At 39.7% G+C, this 22,187-nt stretch overlaps 2 protein-coding genes and 1 long non-coding RNA gene across 3 annotated transcripts in view; 1 reads left to right on the top strand and 2 right to left on the bottom strand.

Annotated features, from left to right (window-relative positions):
- The window catches only part of Rsh (Rap GTPase activating protein radish), a 179,189-nt gene that overhangs the window by 108,058 nt on the left and 48,944 nt on the right, over nt 1–22,187 (top strand). Inside the window, exons 2-3 of the mRNA XM_076803554.1 lie at nt 20,082–20,218; nt 21,096–21,518. Coding sequence (XP_076659669.1) covers nt 20,082–20,218; nt 21,096–21,518 — 560 coding nt within the window. The remainder of the gene's footprint in view (nt 1–20,081; nt 20,219–21,095; nt 21,519–22,187) is intronic.
- LOC143362728 (uncharacterized) lies at nt 432–1,770 on the bottom strand. Its single transcript, XM_076803125.1, has 3 exons — nt 1,624–1,770; nt 1,168–1,523; nt 432–1,097 (listed from the first exon to the last, which is right to left on the bottom strand). The coding sequence occupies exons 1-3, from the start codon at nt 1,702–1,704 to the stop codon at nt 1,013–1,015; spliced, it is 522 nt and encodes a 173-aa protein (XP_076659240.1). The 5' UTR covers nt 1,705–1,770; the 3' UTR covers nt 432–1,012.
- LOC143365519 (uncharacterized) lies at nt 13,406–21,130 on the bottom strand. Its single transcript, XR_013084559.1, has 2 exons — nt 21,082–21,130; nt 13,406–13,712 (listed from the first exon to the last, which is right to left on the bottom strand). It is a non-coding gene; the product is annotated as an uncharacterized LOC143365519 (long non-coding RNA).

The raw sequence follows: 22,187 nt of genomic DNA, 5'->3' as shown, positions 1-22,187 counted from the left end.
CGACGACGTTGTTCATCCCCCCCTCCCCCCCGCGAACGGTCCGCGTGTCATTTAACCCTTTGCGGCCCACCGATTTTCTGTAGCGTCACCGTATCAGCGCATCTCTTCGGGTCCGCTGCGAAATTGGTTTCGCAGACCCTGGTCGTCCAATTAGGAACGCGTTCTTCACGCTTTTCGTCGCCCTAGGTAAAATGGTATGTTCAAGGTGTTTCGGATCGAACTTCTGTGGGACCCTTCGGCTTCCCTGGCAAGGCCAATTTAAGAAAAATCAAGAAAATGGTCCGAAAGGTCGATATTATTTCCGTAAACAATAGCTTTTCATTAAAAAAATAAAAACATATATGAATGTCATTTATTATATTTTTTATGACGTTTCAAAGGGGGAATGTATTTATGCAATATTGAAAAGTGTTTCATCGAAACGCATTCTATATTCTCTGAATATTGTATCGAAAATAATTTCGGTTGTAGGGAACCGAATTTATTTGTCAGTGAAACAAACATCGATTATATTTCAATCTATTGTGTATTCGCCGTTATTTGCAACGCTTGTCGTCATTTGCATCTATAAACTTGACCCAATATTTAATGCGAAATTTCTGCCTGTTATCAATTGTCGACAACACGCAATATATTATCCGAAGAAATGCTTCCTTTACATTTAAATGTGAACACGATTGCATAGCTCTCTGTGTCAATGCGAGGCATTATCCTAATTATCCTCGTGTAAACAACATACAAACTGAAAATTAATAGACTATGGATCTTCGTGCAACATAGTAATTGTCTGTATAATATTCTCTCTCCCTTTAAGCATCTTAATAATTTGAAGATAATTTGTTGGCATTCTCAAATTTTTTTACTATCTTCTCTAATTATTAAACGGTTGGATTTATACGTATTTACAGTGTGCACTTTGTGAAATACAACAAAAACGTCTATATCAAAGTTAATAATATTTCTATTGTACATTCTTTGATAGTAGCTTTTCTATAGTTTAAAAAACCAAACATTATCTTCTAATCAGTGAAAGTACTCCTCCATTTATCCTGATTAGTTCAAAACGACCCCTGAGAAAGGGAATTTGCGCGAAGGACCTGCAATAATGACGAATACGTTAAACAGGAATGGATGGAACGAACGTTTCTCTGTTTGAAGAACACGTACTTCGGTACTACGGCCCTCGAAGGGCTAACAGCCTGGAAAACAATGTCCCAGCGAGCTGCTTTCACGGCCTCTTTACGCAGCCCCGTTGTAAATCCAAATTTCCCCAATGTAACCGGCAGGCTTTCCTCCATTCGGGAATGTCCTCCGTCATCACGGCTGGATGATCTCCTTGAGCGCTTATTACGATTTTGCCGGATAAATTGATGACGCGGAAGAAACGGGGGTTTAGTAGGGAATAGTATTACCCCGGCTCTCCTGCGTTTCGTTTGGCTTTTTTTCGAGGAGAGAGTTCGATACCGTGGCATGCGACGAGGGTTGACGTTCGCCGGGGGTTCACTGGCGAGGATCATCCCGAACTGAAAGATAAGAATAACATCGGTGTATTATTTTAGGCTGTTGCGGTTTCGGATTAGGTGGCGAGGCCTGTGGCGCGAGTGGAAAAACATAAATACTTACCTCTGTTATTTTTATCACGCAGTTCGGCGTCGTTTCTGTTCCATTGATTGACGAATTTGTCACTGTCGTGCGTGACAACATGTCTGAGGTACGATCGCTTGTATTCCCATTTTCATAAAAATTCACATCCTTTGTGGAAGTGTTGTTTCGTTCCCTATATTGTTTGCATTTATATATGGAAAGGAATTCTTTTATTTAGTAAAAATAAAATCTCTTGTTAAAATTTTGGTTTTATTCTTGCTAGGAAATTCTGTACATATTTGCCTGTGGTATAGCATACTATTAGTCCAAAGAATCGCTTCAGGGATCATTTCTGGAATTCGAAAAGTGAATATTCAATACGATGCAAAATTTAATCACCTATAACAGAGAATGAAGAATAAATGGCAAGGAGAATATGTCAGTATGAGATCAGGCAACCGAAATTTCACTATTTGATGTATTCCGTAAATTTTTTCATTTCTGCGGACAGTTTATTTATGATTTCAGTATTTTACAGCCTCGATATTTCAAAATAGCGAGACCCATGAAGGGCTGTTAAAACATGTAATTCCAGTTATTGAATGCCGATCCGCTTTTTGCTTAATTTCAACCGTATAGAGACGCATTAAATAATTTTTTTAGCGAAGTTTTGTTTGTTTCCAATCGAGCGACGTTCGAGTACAGAAAAAACTGCAGGATTTTCGGTGTGCCGGCGTACGCCAAAAAATAAACTGAAAATTTATTGAGTGTGCCAAGAGCGTAGCGTTGTCGGGCGATTGGTTAATCCGGCGGATGTCAATTGACGTCACAACAAACGCAATCGGATCAAATCAGTTTTACGTGGAAAATTTCGGAAAATTTCAGCCCGGTAAAACGTTTATTCTCTGTCACGGACTTCGTAACATCTGTTAATACGTTTACACGCGAACGTGATCAAAGTGTTATTTGCAAAAGAGTAACGATTACGATAACGCTCGAAAACATAGGACGGACGATATTACGGATTTTCTTTCGCTTTGTCCTGCAATCCGCTAAAGTTTCCAGCAGTCCGTGGAACAAATGTTCCGGCAGCGTTCCACATAATTTTATTTGATTACGCGTTCGCAGCAGATGCGCCAAATTGTTCCGCCGCAAACTGCGTCGGCGTTCACGAATTTACGGTAATTCGCGGGAATCCCGATCGACAGAGTGTTATATATCTCTGTCGCGAGTACCCGATCATTTTTGGATGTCAAATTGGTACGTGGAAAACCGCGGAGAAATATTAGGGGTACCCACAAGTAATCAATTAGTTTTGCCTTTAGTTCTGTACCGATCGTTGAAGATGTCTGGAGCATTATTTAAGAAATAAAACGTTCATTTCTGTAGAAGATGCAAGGGGGCACCTTAAGTCATATTCTGCTTGACGAACCCTGGATTTCTATAAGAGGGGGATTGAAAATTTGCAGGAAAGATGGCAAACTGTCCTTGATAATCATGGAGACTATATAATAAATTAAGAGATAAAAACCTGAATTTACTACAAAGTTTGTTTTAGATTTCAAAAGAATTGATTACTTATGGGTCCCTCTAATAACTTGGAACCTGGAAGCTTGAATTTTCCAAGATAACTGAATAATAATCGCAGAATTTTTCCGAAATTAAGTGCTCAAGAAATAACTGCTCCATCCGATATCCTTTGGACCGGAGGCTATAATGGCGGACGCTGAGCTCTCGATCATAAATCAGACATAGAATTTTACGATCTTGAGGGCGATTTGCTCGCCTCGTTCTTTGCATTTAGGAGCCACCTGTGGATCAATGGCTTTCGGTAAACAGCGGACTGTTGCCTCGAGATTCTCGTGTCCTTGTCATGATCTTCCTTCTCTAAAAACCAACGAATTGCGTAACAGAGATCGTCGCACCGAGTGTTTTACGAAAAAAAAAAGAAATAAAAGGGAAACTCGAACAAACCCATTTCGAGCAGCCCAACATAGAACGCGAGGTTGCAAGGTTTGGCCTGACCAAAGGCATTACTTTCAGTCGAGGATTATCGATCCTGTATCGAAAATCGTGTTTCTATTTAGCCCGAACTATGCGCCAGCTAGTTTCTTCTGCAAACTATGGCTTTGGTTCTGACGTATGGAACGGATTCTTTCGTTCGGGATATTTTCAATTTTATTGTACACTGGTTCCCCCGTTTTTGTTCTGTCGGTGAAAAACTGTAGGAAATGTTTGATAGTTATCGGCCTCTCACGGTGGCTTGAAAATAACATTTATTACGGAGAAATAGTTCCATCAACAGCAGAAACGATTCCCCGGAATCAAGTGCCAAACGAATCCTTCGGCACGAAAAATTTCCACGGTGATGCGATTGCTGTTGAATATTCGATACCGTCCGTATCGCTTAAGCTAAGAGGAATAGGACGTTTATAGTCAGCCGAGATGAATACCGTTGATTGCAGCGGGAGCAGTAGACTCTGATGTTTATGGCCAGACAAGCAAGATCGATTACTGTACGAGACGTTAGTAGAGTAGGAAACACATTAGTCGAACTAGGGGAATAGGATGCCTGCATTCAGCCACCTGCTGTTCTAATTTTTTAAAGAAATCCGCGAGACCGGAGAAAAGCGGTTGTTTTTTTCGTCTGTTTTATTAGTGACATAAGTCCGTCACTAATCAGGCAAGTAATACAAGTCTATCATTCACTATGTAATTCCGACCAAGTGGAATTTTTTCAAAATCCTTTTCACATTGTGTAGTAAACTATCTAACTTCTCAAAAAAATCCAAGTCTTTTTAAGAGTGTCCGAATATATTTAAAGGAAATATTCTTAGTTTTAAATATAAACTAAATACTGACGAATAATTCATATTTTAAATAAGGAGAGTAATTTAAAGTACTGAAAATAATTAAAACGGATGATATTCTAGAAATTGAGAAATATATAATTCTATAAATTTCAAAGAAAAAGAGACTGAGATTTAAAAAGATTGAGAAAAAGATAAACTAAGGGTAAATATAAAAGGTGGGGTTATTAGTAATAATAAGAAATAAATTGTTAAATTACTCTATATTTAAATAATCTAATTTGAATTATTTTGTTTCTATTTAGTGTCGAATCTGTCACTAATGAGATAAGTAATATAAGTTTGTTTCTGATCAAACAAGGAGAATAGGAACTCCTTTGGTCAGACTATTAACATAAGTACTATGTTAGACAGACATCAACTCAGCCAGCCTAATATTGTTCCATCGGAACGATGTTTAATAGTTTACTACATACAATTTTTATAAGACATATTTGAACAATTTTTTCCCACGAGCAATAAATTTTTAGCACCATGGACGGTCTAAATCAGGCAAAATTTATTGTCCCCGTCAACAAGATTTACTGCCACCGTAATTCCGGCTGTGTCAGCCTTTAACAAAGTCACCGATATTCACTTAAAAAGTAATTTGCGGTGTCGAAGGGCCAAACGCGGAAGTATCGTTATTTCTCGTTATCGTCGCCACCATCTGCCGGACGACGGGAATGTAATTTCATTCTTTCGATCGTGACGTCGCGGGGTATCTCCTAAAAATGTCGGGAACTAATTTTGTCCAGTGTCGTTTCGCATTTTCTGTCGGTTGGCAGATGAGTTTTTTAAATGGCGCCGAACGAGGTTGTCCAGATTACTTTCAAGCTCGAATTAGATTAAGGCGTCGTCGGGCTGATGCGAGAAGCCGGTTCTGTAATTTGCAAGAGAAAATATCCAGGGCCGGGAAACGCGATAAGTCGCGCAACGTTCACTCGAAGATGTTATTTCGCCTCGTAAATCGTAATCTCTGGGACGTCGCTTGTGCTTCCGGAAAATTTCGCGGTGCACCGAAAGTGGGTCAGGCCTTTTGTACTTATTTTAATTCACACACTGCCGCTGCACACGTTCAATTAACACTCTACACGGTCTACTTACCTTTCATCGATGAACGGCGGATTTTCGTTCATTCATACCAAGAAGCTGAAAAAGTCATTCAAACACAAAACTTCGCAGAAATCATTCCGGAGTTATATTCTCCTAAAATGGCAATAGCGCGATCGCTCGCTGTGCAATTGTTAAAATATTTCTCCCGCAGAACAGTGCATTGACAACAAGAACGCTCCAACTTGAAATGGTCGGTCTACGTATAAATAAAAACTCCGCGAATATTACATAATTCTTGCGAACGAATCCGCAATTAAACTAAAGTGCTCTCCGACCAGCGCGACCCTTAATTAAAATTTCGATTACTTACGAATTATTAGGCGTTGCAGTTTATTGAAAGGCTCCTGAAAAATAAAGCATCGACAGCGGACAGCTCGGTGGAAGGGCCGTCGACTTCGCGTGGTAAATTTATCGCATAATTAAATGGGCGACGGTTCGGTAAATGAAAGCGTGATCCGCCGGTGCTCGGTGACCGAACAATCATTTCAATTATACAGACTGCCGTAGCCGGGGAGATGACAATTTATTGAAAACTGTGAACGCGCGACACATCCCGAATTGCCAGCGACATGTTTTGTCGTCGGTTGCCTGAAGTTTCGCGCGAATAATCCGACGACGTCCGTGCGTGGCTGGAAAGTCGAGATCCCGGCGAACTTTGATTGCTGGGAATAATAGCGGTGGAAACACCGCTATCTCGGTAAATAATAGTTCTTGAACTTCTGGCCGGGAGCATCGCTTACCCTTGCGCTAGAACGACTGGTCGCCGAAGATCAACAAAACTGAGGGAGGACACCAGATGATTTAATGCGAACAATCGAGGAAGTGGTACCACGTCTAGGAACAGCACTACTCCACATGTTTCGCCGGCGACAATCCTATTTCACCTGCGTGGCACGACACTGGATTATTGGATCTGTCTGACCAGAGACAGACTCACTCTACTTTCCTGGCTGGGAACATGCTCAGCTTACTTGCCCAACTGAGACTCTCTTTACTAGAGCCATTATAGTGGCGTACCGTTCAAACTGATGCTTTCCACGGAAGCCACTATAGTGGGGTCAATGCGAGCCGAAACACTGTATAGGAACTGTTCAGCCCTTCGGACTCGAGTGGCCACTCTGAGGCGCCACAAAAAATTAGTATATCAAAATATTTCTTGCATCAGTTTCGTATGCATAAAATGAAGAAAAGTGGTCTAGGTAGGTAGAAATGTATGGGTTCCGAGTGCAAAGGATTAATATGTCTATGATCTAACCGATAATAGTGGTCACCATTCCCACGAATCCACGATCACGGGAGTTCTTTGTCCACGGGACTAATTAAATTGTCATCGTTGTCTCTCCGCCTTGTCTGTCGGGCATGCTTGAACGCGATAGATTTTGCCGGCTCGCATTATGCCCGATGCTCCAATTTTCCAACGCGCATCTAAAGCTCGAATTGAATGCGGAAACATTGGCGCGGAAGTGAGCGGATTACCGAGATATCGGAACAGATGTTCCGAATCTGTTTAAACTGGGATAAAACTCCTCCGCGGAAGATAAATCAACGTCGTTCGTATTCCGACGATGCAGCGTCAATCTTCCCCACTTATTATTTATTCGAAATGCTGACCGCCCGACGAGATCCGGCGCGAGAATCACGGGCCGAGTGATTTAGTTAGCACAGCGAGTTCGGCCGCGAACTTTTCCCACGGTTCCCCGAGTTCTGAGATGAATACGGATTCTATTGGTTACGGCCGCGAGCCACGAAACTTTTCTACCTTATCAGATTATATTGTACGAGATACGAATCTAGAGAATTTTCTCTTTGTCGCGGTTGCTCGCCGTCTTTACACTGTACTATTTTCGGCGGAAAGAACTCGGTCTGGCAAACCATGTGTCTGTCTTTTCAACCACATATTTTACATGGAAAATACTTTTGTTTTATACCTGTTCTGACGTTTGTAACGTTGCACTGCTTAATTAAATTTACTTACAAATTTTTACATTATTTTTCATGGGTAGAAGGAAGCCACTTATCATTTTTTTAATTTTATCATTTTTCATCTTACTTTTTCGTTTTTAAGAATATATACACGATTTCTCCAGCAATAGCATTCACAATTTTGACGGAATCTTTTCTGTCAGGAGAAATATTATTTCAGATTTGGAAAATCAGTTATCCCATTTTTTGTCATCAGTTGGCACATTCTGTGTTTTGCGTTTGCCACCTGAAGCGACAAACCGTAATGCATATTTAATGCGAATGTAAACTAGCGGGATCTCTGTGGCACCGAGTGCGGTCGAGTGACAAATATTAAAATATTCCATCAAAAGATTGTCCACACACGTCGCATCGTGTTTCAGTCATTATTCTCGGCGCGACAGTTCGCACGAAACGAAATTAATCATTCCAATTGTATCGGCACCGTTCTGAATACTTCTCTCGTTGGTATCCGGCGGATGCGAACTGTGTTTGTCGGCATAAAAAATTGTCGAGCACGGGCGTATGCGACACGGGTCGAATATGTCTGAAGAAAGTTTCCTGGCGCGAGAATAAAATAACTTCCAGACAAGGTGTGCCCCGTTATACCGGCCATGTATCACGGGCTCTCGAGTTGCGGATAAAAATAGCTCGTGAGACAAGACAAAAGATGGCCTTTTACACGGGAACGATGAGTAAGTAGAGTGCCAGGGAACGTTAGGTTTATTAAAAGTACCCTGCCGGTGTACCCTGTGACTGTCGAATGTGTGTATAGTCGAACAAGTGGTACACAACAGGATTCGCGTCAGGGATTTAGTATAAGCTACCGTATTCGACAGACAAGTTGCATAAGCTGTGCTATTTGCCAGATAAATGATACAGGCGACGTTCATTTCAAGTAGGGTGCTCGAGTCAGGCAAGTAGTATAGAAACACTTATCAGAGGGGTAAATGGTATAAGTCGACCACGGAACCGGCAAGTGGTTGGTAGGTATTATTCCTAGCCAGACAAGTGGCGAAGGGTTTGAATTGCATCCATGGTTAATACTAGGTTCACGGGACCTTACTGAGATTGTGGAGATGCTTCCATGAGAAATTATTCAACAAATTTATTTTTTACAGTGTATATTGTATTCGGTTCGAACAGAAGTTCTCATCGTGTTCAAATTAAAATTCAAAGATAAAATTAAGATATTTATTGACAGGTTTCTTCAACCACACAGTAAGTAAAAATGGCAAAAAGCAATAAAACGGAAATGGAAATGTTGACTAAATCTACAAATAAATATCTTAATTTTATCTCTGAATTTTAATTTAAAAACGACACGAACTTTCCTTCCACCCAATAAAGGTATAGTCATTTTTAGTGTCCCGTAAACCTATCGTTAAACAACTAGAATGATGTTAACAACTGGTCGTAGTATCGTTTAAAAAATATTATCCCCGAAAGAGCATACGATCCGCGGCGAAAACGTGATTTCGAAGCCCTTATCTGGCCTACAGGCCCACAGGGGGTGCTAAAAGGTTTCGTTATCCCTACTCAAGGTTGCCGGTATCCGCGGCCAACAAAGGTTGAAGCGGCGCGTCGCATTAATGGCACTTTTCAAACGCAAACTTCCCGACGCCATCGAATTCGTAAATCGGCGAGGAGGGTGGGTTTCAGCGGACACAGCACCCGCCGGGCGTTGTAAGCAGATTCGCCCCGTTCCGTGGAGTCAATTATCAAATGATCTCAATCTGGCCGTTTTATCAGCTGGCTCCTGTTACCGAGGCCGTCGATGGCTGGTCGAATTAGCATAGAAATGGACTCAAAAGCAGCCCGGCAGACGGTCTCCCCCTCGGAGAACTGTTACTCGGTCAGCCGGTTGCCTTCTGCCCCGGATAATTTCGTATTCCGGGACAAGCGTCAAGCGGCGTGGCGCGCGATTAACGTCACGGGGCGAACCGCATTAAATTAATTTCGCGAAGATTACACTCGGCCTGTGCGTACACGCGGCTCAGGAAGGCGCGCGGCGGCGATTGCTCACGCGTCACCGTGCCCCGTTCATTTACATCGTCGATCTTTCACGGGAACCGGTCGTTATCAGGTTGATCCATATGAAATGTCTGAATGATGATTTTCAATGCAAATTTAATTCTTTAACGTCGCACAGTGCGTTGGAAAGTCCATTTTCTGGACAGAATTCCATTACACGCAAAATTATAGGTCATACCAATGACGATTGTATTTGTTTGACATTGCAGTGACCTTGAGAAGCTCTGTCGAGATCACAACTGAAATTTTCAGTGTGCTTGAAGGTGACACCAAGACGCTTTCAAAACACTAGAATACTTTTGTTTTTGCATAAACTATTATCGAGATGTAAGCGTCGAAAGTTGCAGTGTACACAGCGATAGTGTTTGATTGAACTTTGCACAGAATTAACCTCCTCTATGCCTTGTAACTTTGTTCTGTAAACAAAATGATTGAAAGTGCAAGATTTGAAAATCGGTAGGTGAAATACAAAACATTAAAACAATTAGAAGGATATAACAATATAGGTACATTATTTTCAACTTGTTACAGTTATTAGAGGAGAAAAGAAATTTTTTAGCTGGCTCCCCCTTTGTTGCAATTGATACAGATAATTTTTATTTTGCACGGAGACTCGCAGTCTGGTGCTTGCTTTGGTGAACGATGTTTATTTAAAATTTGTGTTTGCTTAATGGTTACTGTCACAAGTCGTACGCTTTGTACGCAGCAACCTAATAAAATCACTATTTGCATAAATCGCTCGATATTCAGCGCGGCGACTGACCCGCGAATAATTCGTGTCACATTACGAATGTTATTCGCTCCGTGCCTCTGCGTAACATTCGCGATGAATTCGGATCCCGTCAGACAGCGGGGCGCTAACTGGTCCAACCGTCTTAATTAACGTTTCATGCGCGAACCACCGCGAAACGAAATACTGTATTTCACCACAAAGTATTACTCGGACGAGCCCATTAAAGGATGAGCCGGACGAGCCCATTAAAGGATGAAAAGAAGCGAATTCGGTTCTAATTACAGTTTCATTATATTAGTCGTAAATTGTATAAATCTTGATATTTTTTAGAATTTTTATACACAAGAGTTCTACACGCATTCCTTCAAATAAGGGAAGAAGCGCTGCCGTTGGTCAGACCAGTAGAAGAAATGAGAATTGATACGGTACATACGGTACAGTCGGACAAGTGGAATCGAATTGTCTATAGTCAGTCAGGTAGTATACACCAATCCACAGACGAACAAGTAGTACAAGAAGGTGGTTAAAGGGTTTCAATATTAAATAATTTTCAATTAATTTCCAGTAAGTGCACATAATACCACATAATTTCTAAACCATTTCTAACGATTCTAAATGTTGTCTAACAATTCTAAATCACTGCGAATAGTCTCTGAATCATTTATAGTGAATCAAAATATTTTTAAATAACTTTCGAATAATTCCTTAAGCATCTTAATAATGTAGAATAAATTCCAAATAATTTCTGACGAGACTCAATAATTAGAAATAATCTACATAAATGGACGCATTTTGAATTGCATTTTTAGCAGTAGGAATTAATGAATGATCAAGCACAAGTTTCGTACAAAATCGCGCGGGGATCAAAGTATTAAATCGCGTGGCGAAAAATTCGCAGATTTCCCGTCACGGCCGAAAGCGTTCCGTCGCGAATAGAAAAATGATCCCGGAGGTTAAATGTTGCCCGCGTTTAATTCCGAAAATATTTACCGTGCCCACATTCCACGACACCGAACGGTATCCCGTTCCGCCCGCCAAGGGTTGCAAAGTTGCGGATTAAAGTAACCCGCCCCCGTCGAGCGTTGAACTTCATTAAACGAGAAGTTTATCGTTCGAGCTCCGCCAACTAATTATGTTGTAGACAAGGAGTTAAGCGATAAAACAGGGGAAAAAGGGAAGCAGCGAAAAGACTAAGGTAAAAGACAAATAACTTTCGGTTCTATATCGTCGATACCAACCGTAGACTTCCGGTAGCATGATCGAAAATTTCCCGTTTACAACTGCAGAACTTTCGTACGTTACGCGAGATTAAGAACTCCCGACGAGAAGACGGAATTTCTCGCAAGAAATCGGGGACCCGCGGAAAACTAAAAGCCCCCGATGGAAAATTGATATTTTTCGACTTAAACGACTTCTCTCTGCGCAAAAGTTCTTGAATCGCCACCCAGTCTCGGGAGCTTAAAACTCACTCAGCAAGAAAATTAGGCATTCGGGGGCGGGCGCGTTTAAGAGCTCGCGACGCGGAAATTGAGATCCGCCGGAAAAATTGAAATCTACGAACGCGGGAATTCAGATTTACAGTCCAGACGCACCGGGCTTTCGACGTGTAAACTGAAAATTTATTACAGAAACGCGGCGAGCTCTCGACGCGGAAACGGAAACGCTACGGCAGCGAAATCGGGACACGGAAAAATGTCGAGTTCGTTCCCGCGTGGCAAAAATTGTTCATTGCGCTCTTGAAAAATCGGGATACGCGAAAAATTGAAAACACAATGCGCTTTGGCAAACGAAAAAGAGAAAAAAATTGAATTTCACGGCGGAACAATCGGGAACGCGTGACCGAACAATTCGAGGCCGGTTAAACAGTAATCGATAGATAATCGAAGACCGCCGCGTTTCGGTCCGTCGGGCGATCAGGGTGCAATTTCCAGGACCCGGGGCAATTTCCAGGAACCGACACCCTCCACAACAACTCTCACCACATTTCCATCTCGGCTTGACGCATCCGGCCGGAAAAAACGTTTTGTGTGTCTGTATCTTTTGCAGGTCGGCCAGTCCCTTGCCATGCGATGTCGTTGCAGAGCCCCAGACTTCGACATTTCAGGTCGAAACGCCAAATTAAATATTGCAAAGAGAATTTTCTTATACGTTGAATTACGAGGACAGACATGCGGCTCTATTTCTATCTCTTTTCTTCTTCCTTTGCTCCACAATGGCCGCGTACGGGGCGCGTCCCGCCGACTCGGCGCGTAAAATTCGCGGTCAACCACAGAACGAATATTCTTTCGATGAAACTTTGCTTTGTTCCACTATTATGGCAATCGCAGACGTGGGCACTTCAGGTGTTACACGATTATATTAAATGGTCCTGGAATAGGACTTCACCCATTTCTGTTTCATGCTTGAAATTAATGAATTGTGCTTCATTTATAGTATCTGATTTTATGGAAATACATTTTGCAATGCAAACAGAGAAACATCAAACGTTTCACAGTATCCAGGAACAAAAAAGAAATTTATTTCAATTGTAGTGTACAGATTATTTCGTATAAAAATTGCAAGAAGCACACGGTGAGACAAAGAGAAAAGTGTGTATATTAAATGAAAATCGAAATTAAAAATGATTTATCTGCGCAGTTCTCATGTAAAATGGTTAATATTAACATCAGTTAAGCATAGATTAATCATTACAGTCTTGTAATATTTTCACAGTCACCTATCTATAAAATAACGTTTCAGTGTTTTAAAAATAAAAATACAAATATAGTAAAATAGTGATAAAAGTAAAAATTGTTTTGCAATCGACAAATTTTATTAGTGGATTGCATCTATTAAAATTTACAAAAGTTGAAACAACAAACGCCCACAAAAGAGAATAATAAATTCGAAGTTTGTAATGTAAATGTAACAGAAAATGTAAAATAGAAATGTGAATTTGATGTATTTTGATGTATTGTGTTCTGAAAAAATGTTTACCACGGATTGCAAAGTTTCTCGTGGAATTAACTCGGGACGTTAGCATGAGTTTTGCGGGTCGAGAACGATCGAGATCGAGGATCCGGGATGATCCCGGCGCCCCGCGCGCGGCGGACAGTTACACGAGTACACGTGTGTACGATACGTCACGGAGTTGTTTCACTTGCATCCACTTGCTTTTGGGAATGAGGCTGATCGGCGCTCGCTCGAACACGTTTTCGGCAGCTCTGTAACCACACCTGCGTCGCCTGTGTCCTTAGCGCATAAACCTTGTCCGAGAGTATGTTTGCCTCCGTTTAGTGATCGTCTGCGCCGTCGTGTACGCCGTTGCGACGCGCACCCACGCGTCGGCAGCTGCGAAGCGTGGTTTCGTCGGTCCGGAACCGATGGACGGAGGGGAGGAATATGATTTCCACCCCCCGGCCCTCACACCGCGATCCTTGATCATGATTTCTATGCTGTGAACCGTAGAGTAACTTTGGCTGTTGACGACGTACAGGAAGCTGATGACGATCTAGTCGCTTTTCCAACGGGAAGACCAAACTAACGAGAAAACTCTGCATGGACATTACGCTAATACGTACTCTGACACGAGAACGATTCTTTTGCTTATTTTTGGGTTAATTGACTGAAGAATGCTCGGAATTTTTGAACTTAAATGGTTACGTGCCTTGTTGACCTTGAAATTTATTTTATTAGTCAGTCCCAGAATTTCTGTCAGTCCTTGTATTTTCTGCTGTTTCAATTATTTTAATAAACAGTTATCGACACTAGGTTTACGGATCGCTAAAAACCACTATTTTATATTACTTTATAAAAATAACGAGAAGGTGTCTATTCAGATTTTTAGCCACTTTTTTTTATAATACATATCCAAAGAAATTTTGACTCGTCCTGTAAACCTAGTGTTAAATAATAATTTTTCAGTTTTTAATGGTAGAGAAAGATAGGAAGTGGTCTTGTTTTTAGCGAAAAATTATTGACCCAGTGTAAGTAACCCAGTAAAGTTCTAATTTTGATACAAATTTCAAGAAATACTTTTTAATCCGAAATTTTTTTACGATAAATATATTTTAACGTCGCCGTGAATGTCAGTGGAAAAGAAATTAAGAAAGATTAATAACCAATTGCAAACGTTTGATTTCAGTATAGCGTGCCAAAATTTCAGCATGCCGTTTTTCCGAAAAAAGAGTTTGGTACCTATGCAGTCCGAGTATTTTTTGGTCGAATTGCATACAGCGAATAGAGTAGAATTACAATTATAATTTGCTAGCCAATTAACCCACTAATTCAATAATGTCCATACAGTACCGCGGAAGCACGTAATTTGAAAAATGAAATCCCACAATGGGAATTGTAAATACGTATGATAAAGGACGAACAGAACTCAATATTCCAACTTCGTAGGTACTCAGAGACTCAGGAAAGGTGAGAAGAGTATATTACACGAAGTTTTCTCGTTAACTTTTCGTGCGAACTCGATTCCCTTATGACTCTGATCGGCATCAACACCCTGTACATAAGCATACTGTACCGAACGGAGGTCTCAAACCGACTGACAAATGGTAACACTTCGTTACTGTACTGTTAACTTAGAATTGTTGAACGTAGTTTCGTATGGAAGGAGTCTATTCTTAACTGGCTCTGCGCTTATGGTAGTCTCGGATCGATTCTTCGAATTCCGTGCGACTCGGGCTTCATGGCAGTCACTGATTTTGAATATAATACAAACTTTAAAATAAAACTTGTAAATAATACAGACTTTTAAATATCCTCATTTTATATATAATTAAAATTATTACAGTTCCTATATCTTCGTTTTGTAGATTTATAATAATTACAGTTTCTATATCTTCATGTTATAGATTTAAAATTATTACAGTTTCTATATCTTCATTTTGTAGATGTAAAATTATTACAGTTTCTATATCTTCATTTTGTAGATTTAAAATTATTACAGTTTTTATATCTTCATTTTATAGATTTGGAATTATTACAGTTTCTATATCTTCATTTTGTAGATTTAAAATTATTACAGTTTCTATATTTTCATTTTATAGATTTGGAATTATTACAGTTTCTATATAAATTTATAATTGCTTTTAGAAGATTTAGATATTTCTTTGCCAAGAATTTTTTTCTTAAATCTTTGAGAAGATTTATAGATCTTTGCAAAAGTATTCTATACGGTTATTCTACTGGTATAGAAGTCATCCTTTACCTTTGCCAGACAGGAAAAAGATTCTTTTTACTTTATTAGAAAATGTGAGACAAGACATTGAAATATTATTCGTTGTGTCACAATTTTGTAAGATACATTAAGAATTATTATATTCTCCAGACAGCACAAAAATATGTCTCGTATTTAAAGAATTAAATTTTCAGATTTGATTCACTTTTCTTTCATGAGTTTAGAGCTTACCACGTGATCGCAGAAGCCAATTTGAACTAACAATAAGTAAGGTTAGAATAAACGAAATAATTTTTCAAAGCGGTTAACCAGACCAGATATCGCGAGATCAGCAGATTGTTGCTGTGAATTAATGGCTGCTGGGAAGTCGAGCGACACGAAAGATCGAAGAGGAACGAGAATAAGCGTGAGAAAGGACGAACAGACCTCTTTCATCGAGCCTTGCTTTATCCTCCTTCATTAATTTCCCCGAGAAGCGTCCGTCGACGAACGGGACGCGCGATTTGCATCTCGGCGAGCATGCGAACGTACCGTAGCTAACAAGGGAACATATTCAAGTGCGAATTTCCGATTTTGATGAAACTTATGTGACATATAGTTCTTTGAAAAATATTTGACACGTATTTTTTTTTATCGGCAACCATCCACTTTGAAGGGGTGAAAACAGCCCTCAAAGTTGGGGGTCAAAACCATATTTTTTGAAATACCTCGGAAACCAGAGGTCGAAAAAATTTGAATTTTTTTTTAAATTGTGTGTTTTTCAATGAGAAATGTAGTCGCGCAAGAAAAATTTAACAAAAGTCTTTTGTTTAAACAATATATTGAAAATTTGATTTTTTTTTGCAGTTTCTCTTATTTATTGTTAGTTCATTTTAATGTAAACTTGGGTGTGTGATCTTTGATCAAAATTAGGGTTTACATGTTTCAGGATTTTTTTTTTTTTTGCCATTTAACAATAATTATGCATTATGGAAGATAGTCTTGCATCTGCCGTGCGTAGGAAGGAATTGTGGCTTGTTTTATCGAAATATAAGTATTTACTATAAACGTGTATAGTATTTTAAACAATACCACTGGGTTATGTGTCGTTTATTGTTTTATTAGTAGCTAAAGAAGGTGGCGCAGGTAGCAGCGTGACGCGGTGCTAATTACCGCGGCGGAGTAAGGGTACCGACTTTTATAGCCAATTCGCCTGTGAATTTCTGCAATCGTTGGGCCTTCGGTCAAAATATCCCTGCAGCCTTTTTAAACTGTGAATCCTCGAACCTGGAGTTTCCCTCGTCATTTATGGTAGCTCTAAAAAGAGCTGATTTTGAAAGAAGTGCTGTCCACAAAGATTATTCTACATAATTCTGGCAATATTGATGTCCTGTGATTGTTGGGCCTTCGGTCAAAATATCCCTGCAGCCTTTTTAAACTATGAATCCTCGAACCTGGAGTTTCCCTCGTCATTTATGGTAGCTCTGAAAAGAGCTGGTGCCAATGCCGCACATCAGTTTTACCTCGGTTATATACAGCATTTAAGAAGGACCCAAATATTTTCAAACAATTCCATTGGTTGTTAGAGTGAGAGAGGGGGAAACGTAAAACAGTCTTCAGAATGTATAAATATGGGCACTTTGCTGTATGTGCTATTAGTCTTTCTGCATTACGGTTTGTAAAGCAACGTACATATCAAGAAGTTAAGGCTACTTCTTTCGGATTTTTAAAACGGTGCCACATATATCAAATAATTTCTGGCAATAATAAAGTTCGAACATTATATTAATTTTGCTTTTGCTTATTGTTTATTTGTATTGTTAGATTCGTTTTTACAAACATGAAGGTCAATCCGGTGAACGTTATAAATATTTTGATGGCAACATATAGCAGTAACAATAACGAGGGAACACCCACGAATGGAAAGGAAATTGAACTGGCAAACATAATTATAGACCTGATTAATAGCTACAGAGAAGCAGGGTACATGAATTTCGAAACGCAACAGGAATTAATATTCGATGACCTAACAGACGAACCGACTTCATTTAATGTTCCCGAAGATGAAGAAGATTTGGAATCAGCGTCAACATCTAAACCGTCGTCTTCAAGTTCTCCAGACGAGAGTCCAGAAGAAATAGAATTTGGAGGCATTGATTTAGATTATAAGAAGAAAGCTGTAGATTTTTGGAAGAGTGGAAGAAAAAGACCACTAAACTTCGAAACTGTGAAGAACAAATACAAGAAATTGAAGAGAAAATCAGATTTATACAGATGGGAAGAGCAAATTAATACAGGCGGATCTCGTTACGATAAACTTACAGCAATTGCACATGCTACACTTGAAAAATTTATTGTAGCGAGAAATAATAAAATTTTGGTACACGACGTAGATTTGAGACGGTGGGCAATGCACGAAAATTTATCAATAAATTTAGAAGGATTCCAGGCATCGTCCTTTTGGTTGTGGAAGTTTAAAGAAAACTATAATATAGTATCGAGAAAAACGACGAAACTCGTTACCCGCCATCATACTAACCATTTAACAGATTTGACCGCAGCAGCAGAAGATTTTGTGCATCATGTGAAAGGGTATTTTGAAAATTATGGCGCAAGCAATATTTTCAACAGTGATCAAAGTGGGTTCCAGTTGGAATTGCACTCTGGTCGAACACTTTCACACAAAGGTGAAAAAGAAACGGGTGCTCTTGTCCAATCGATATCTTCAACAACGCACAGCTACACTATCCAGCCCACAATTTCAGCTGACGGACAGTTGCTATCGCCATTATATATTGTTTTGAAAGAAGTCAAAGGGCAGTTAGGACCTCGTGTACGAAGAAGTGTGTTCACGGCACCTAATGTACATATTGAAGCTTCCACATCGGGAAAACTAACGAAGGAGTTATTTAGAACGTGGTTGATTGAAGTATTTCTCCCATCTGCTCCAGAAAATTCTGTTTTACTTCTTGACTCGTGGAATGGATACAACGACGAGATCATACGTAACGCCCTGCCAGAAGACAAACAATTAGAGGTATTGACGATACCAAAAAATACGACGCCATTAATCCAACCACTTGACGTGTATGGATTCCGCATTTGGAAGAATTTTGCAAGAAAACTTTCCGATCTTGCAATATTGTTAAATATTGATTTTAATCTACACGCAAGAAATAATATTATTAAATTACAGTCATTAATCCACAACCAATTATCAGCTGCGCGTTATAAACGGCTGTTTCAATATGCTTGGTTCCGCAGTGGATATATAGAAGAACGGCCAGGAGAATTTGAAAATCCCGTAGAGTTCTGCTTTACAAAATTAGATGGTTTAACGTGTTTCCATTGTTCAAATGTAGTCGTACTGAAATGTTCTTGGTGCAAAGAACATTTATGTTTTTCTCATTTTATCATCGAGTATCATTATTGCCAGAATTATGTAGAATAATCTTTGTGGACACCACTTCTTTCAAAATCAGCTCTTTTCAGAGCTACCATAAATGACGAGGGAAACTCCAGGTTCGAGGATTCATAGTTTAAAAAGGCTGCAGGGATATTTTGACCGAAGGCCCAACAATCACAGGACATCAATATTGCCAGAATTATGTAGAATAATCTTTGTGGACAGCACTTCTTTCAAAATCAGCTCTTTTTAGAGCTACCATAAATGACGAGGGAAACTCCAGGTTCGAGGATTCACAGTTTAAAAAGGCTGCAGGGATATTTTGACCGAAGGCCCAACGATTGCAGAAATTCACAGGCGAATTGGCTATAAAAGTCGGTACCCTTACTCCGCCGCGGTAATTAGCACCGCGTCACGCTGCTACCTGCGCCACCTTCTTTAGCTACTAATAAAACAATAAACGACACATAACCCAGTGGTATTGTTTAAAATACTATACACGTTTATAGTAAATACTTATATTTCGATAAAACAAGCCACAATTCCTTCCTACGCACGGCAGATGCAAGACTATCTTCCATAATGCATAATTATTGTTAAATGGCAAAAAAAAAAAAAATCCTGAAACATGTAAACCCTAATTTTGATCAAAGATCACACACCCAAGTTTACATTAAAATGAACTAACAATAAATAAGAGAAACTGCAAAAAAAAATCAAATTTTCAATATATTGTTTAAACAAAAGACTTTTGTTAAATTTTTCTTGCGCGACTACATTTCTCATTGAAAAACACACAATTTAAAAAAAAATTCAAATTTTTTCGACCTCTGGTTTCCGAGATATTTCAAAAAATATGGTTTTGACCCCCAACTTTGAGGGCTGTTTTCACCCCTTCAAAGTGGATGGTTGCCGATAAAAAAAAATACGTGTCAAATATTTTTCAAAGAACTATATGTCACATAAGTTTCATCAAAATCGGAAATTCGCACTTGAATATGTTCCCTTGTAAGTATTTCTAGTATAACCGTAGAACGATCTAGCGAAGAAACCACGACTTCGATGAATGATGTTTTACTTTTCACAAGCTATCGTTCGCATGGCCTGGTTTCACCGTAACCATATTGTTCGACAAGTTGCACCAACTATTTCCTAAAAAGATTTACCATTTATCGAACGCGTCGATCCGGTCGACGAGTCGACGATTCTTTAACAATTGCCGGGATCAAGACCGAACGTTTTCGTTTCCAGGACCATGTCATCGATCTGCTTCGTGTGCAACCTGCCGATCCTAACCCATCAGGTGGGGCTGGTATGGCAAGGAGGAAATGGCTGGGACGACCTTATGCGGGAACAGGTGGAGGAGTCCACTTTGAAGCAACGACTCGGTAAGAATTCTCTCTCCCCTCTCTTTCTATCTTTTGGTTTCCTGTGATATTTATCTTCCGTTCATTCGCACGATTTCGCCTCTTGCAATATTCATTTCTCGTCAATTACACGTTTTTAACTACGCCCCTTGTAGTATCTCTTTCTTGTTTCTCGGCCTTTGCGATATTCTTCAGTTTCGTTGGTCTCCCCTCCAGTGTTACATTTCTCTTATCGTTTTTATTATTCGATCTATTTATTAGAGTTATTCGATCACGATTGCTACGAGCTCGATGCTTGTAAATGAGAAACGTTCTCGTGTTTTCTATTCTCATTTTACATGTACAATCTGTTCGTCGATACACCGTTGGCGAGAATAAGAATAAAACGTAAACAGTGACATGGAATAAATTCGCAGGGAGTTCGAAGATAATTTTTAATTCGAAATTTAATCTAACTCCTTATTAAAATAAATGCATTAAATTGATAAAATAAATACTCGCAAGTAAGCACATGTGTGGTATACACAAAATAAATATTCACAAATAAATACATGTATTAAATGTTTGTGAAGTATATACTCCCAAATGAATACATGTATTATGAGGTAAATACTCAGAAAACAATACACGTATTGTTGAATATACCAAATAAATAGATGTATTAAATGTATAGAATAAATATTTACATGTGAATCTGTATAATTGATATAATTAAATACACGGAGAAAATACTCGCACGTGAACAAGTATACTAAATGCACGAAATAAATAGTCACAAATAAACGCAGAAGGTGTAGGTGTTAAAATTCAGAAATGGGATACGTATAGATTCAGACAGAAAAATTCGAAATTGTATGAAAGATCAGAAAAATAAGATTTCTCACCGGTGTTCGATCAGGAACCGGAAGACGCGACTCGGGGACGCAGATCTCGCCGCCGAATGAGACCCACGAGCCGCCGAAAAATCAGCACCGTCGACGGTCCAGTTTCGCCCAGCTATCGGACCTCCTGAGGGACTGGAGCGGCGGTGGCTCCGGGAAAAGTCGCGGGAACAAGCTCTCGCGTCGCGAAACGGTCGCGGACATCACGAAATCGCTGCCACGGTCCAGACAGCCGACGGACACGAGTCACCTGGAGAGACTCCGCAAACGAAGAGAGAGCTCGGTGGACAGCGGGATCAGGAGCCAGGCGTCCACCAAATCGAGAAGAGAGTCGACGATCAGCGAGCTGAAGAATGACTTCGCGAGACTGTGGAACAAGCGGGACTCGACCCCGCAGGTCCAGCCACCGCCGAAGGTCATTTCGCCCACGCCTCGACACGGTAAGTTGCTAAACGACCCTTTCGTTGCATTGTAATTAGTGGATTGCGGACCTTATGCAGCATCAAAATTGTCTACATCGATTACAAGGCACTGGTACCAAGCACATATTTTTCTCCTTCTTTAATTATTTCGAAAATACAATTTAATAAATTAGAATTAAATTTTTTCAGTCCTTGCACGCCTTCGAATCGCCCCATTCTTGGCATAAATGCACAAAATCCGAGCAGTCTAGTAATGAAACTGTCGATTAGACTGTGGATTTTGCGTTTTTATTACAAAAATTGTTAAACGAAACGTGATTTTGTACGTCAAAATTCCAAACAAATTGATCTTTTTGCTTGTCACGTATTAAGTCGATCGATTTTGATAATGATTATATGGTGGAATTGAAAAATTATATATTAAATATTTTTTTATCAAATCAGCCGCAAAAATCTAAATATCCGGAAGAATTAAATCTAGCTTATTTCGCTTTCATAATCACCGGCACAGATATGAAAGGATTCAAAGAATTTAAGGACGATCCTGCTTGGTAAAATTATGATATTTTTATCTGGCTTCCGCTTTCTGGAATTGGTACCGAACATTTTTTCGATTGCAGAATGATCCGTAGTTCTAGTAATGGCAAATAACGATTTATTTGATGGTAGTAGCCCTTTGGTAGACAC

This window comes from Halictus rubicundus, chromosome 2, assembly GCF_050948215.1.
Source record: "Halictus rubicundus isolate RS-2024b chromosome 2, iyHalRubi1_principal, whole genome shotgun sequence".
NCBI classification, from domain to species: domain Eukaryota; kingdom Metazoa; phylum Arthropoda; class Insecta; order Hymenoptera; family Halictidae; genus Halictus; species Halictus rubicundus.
The sequence above is the reverse complement of the archived record's forward strand: the minus strand, read 5'-3'. Positions and strand labels throughout refer to the sequence as shown.

Bases quoted from the DNA above. Each gene is read 5' to 3' on its own strand.
- LOC143362728 (XM_076803125.1), bottom strand. From the start codon at position 1,704: ATGTTGTCACGCACGACAGTGACAAATTCGTCAATCAATGGAACAGAA. The intron at 1,524-1,623 runs GTAAGTATTTAT...CTTATCTTTCAG, and splicing joins GCGTGATAAAAATAACAGAG to TTCGGGATGATCCTCGCCAG. The intron at 1,098-1,167 runs GTACGTGTTCTT...TCATTATTGCAG, and splicing joins TCGAGGGCCGTAGTACCGAA to GTCCTTCGCGCAAATTCCCT.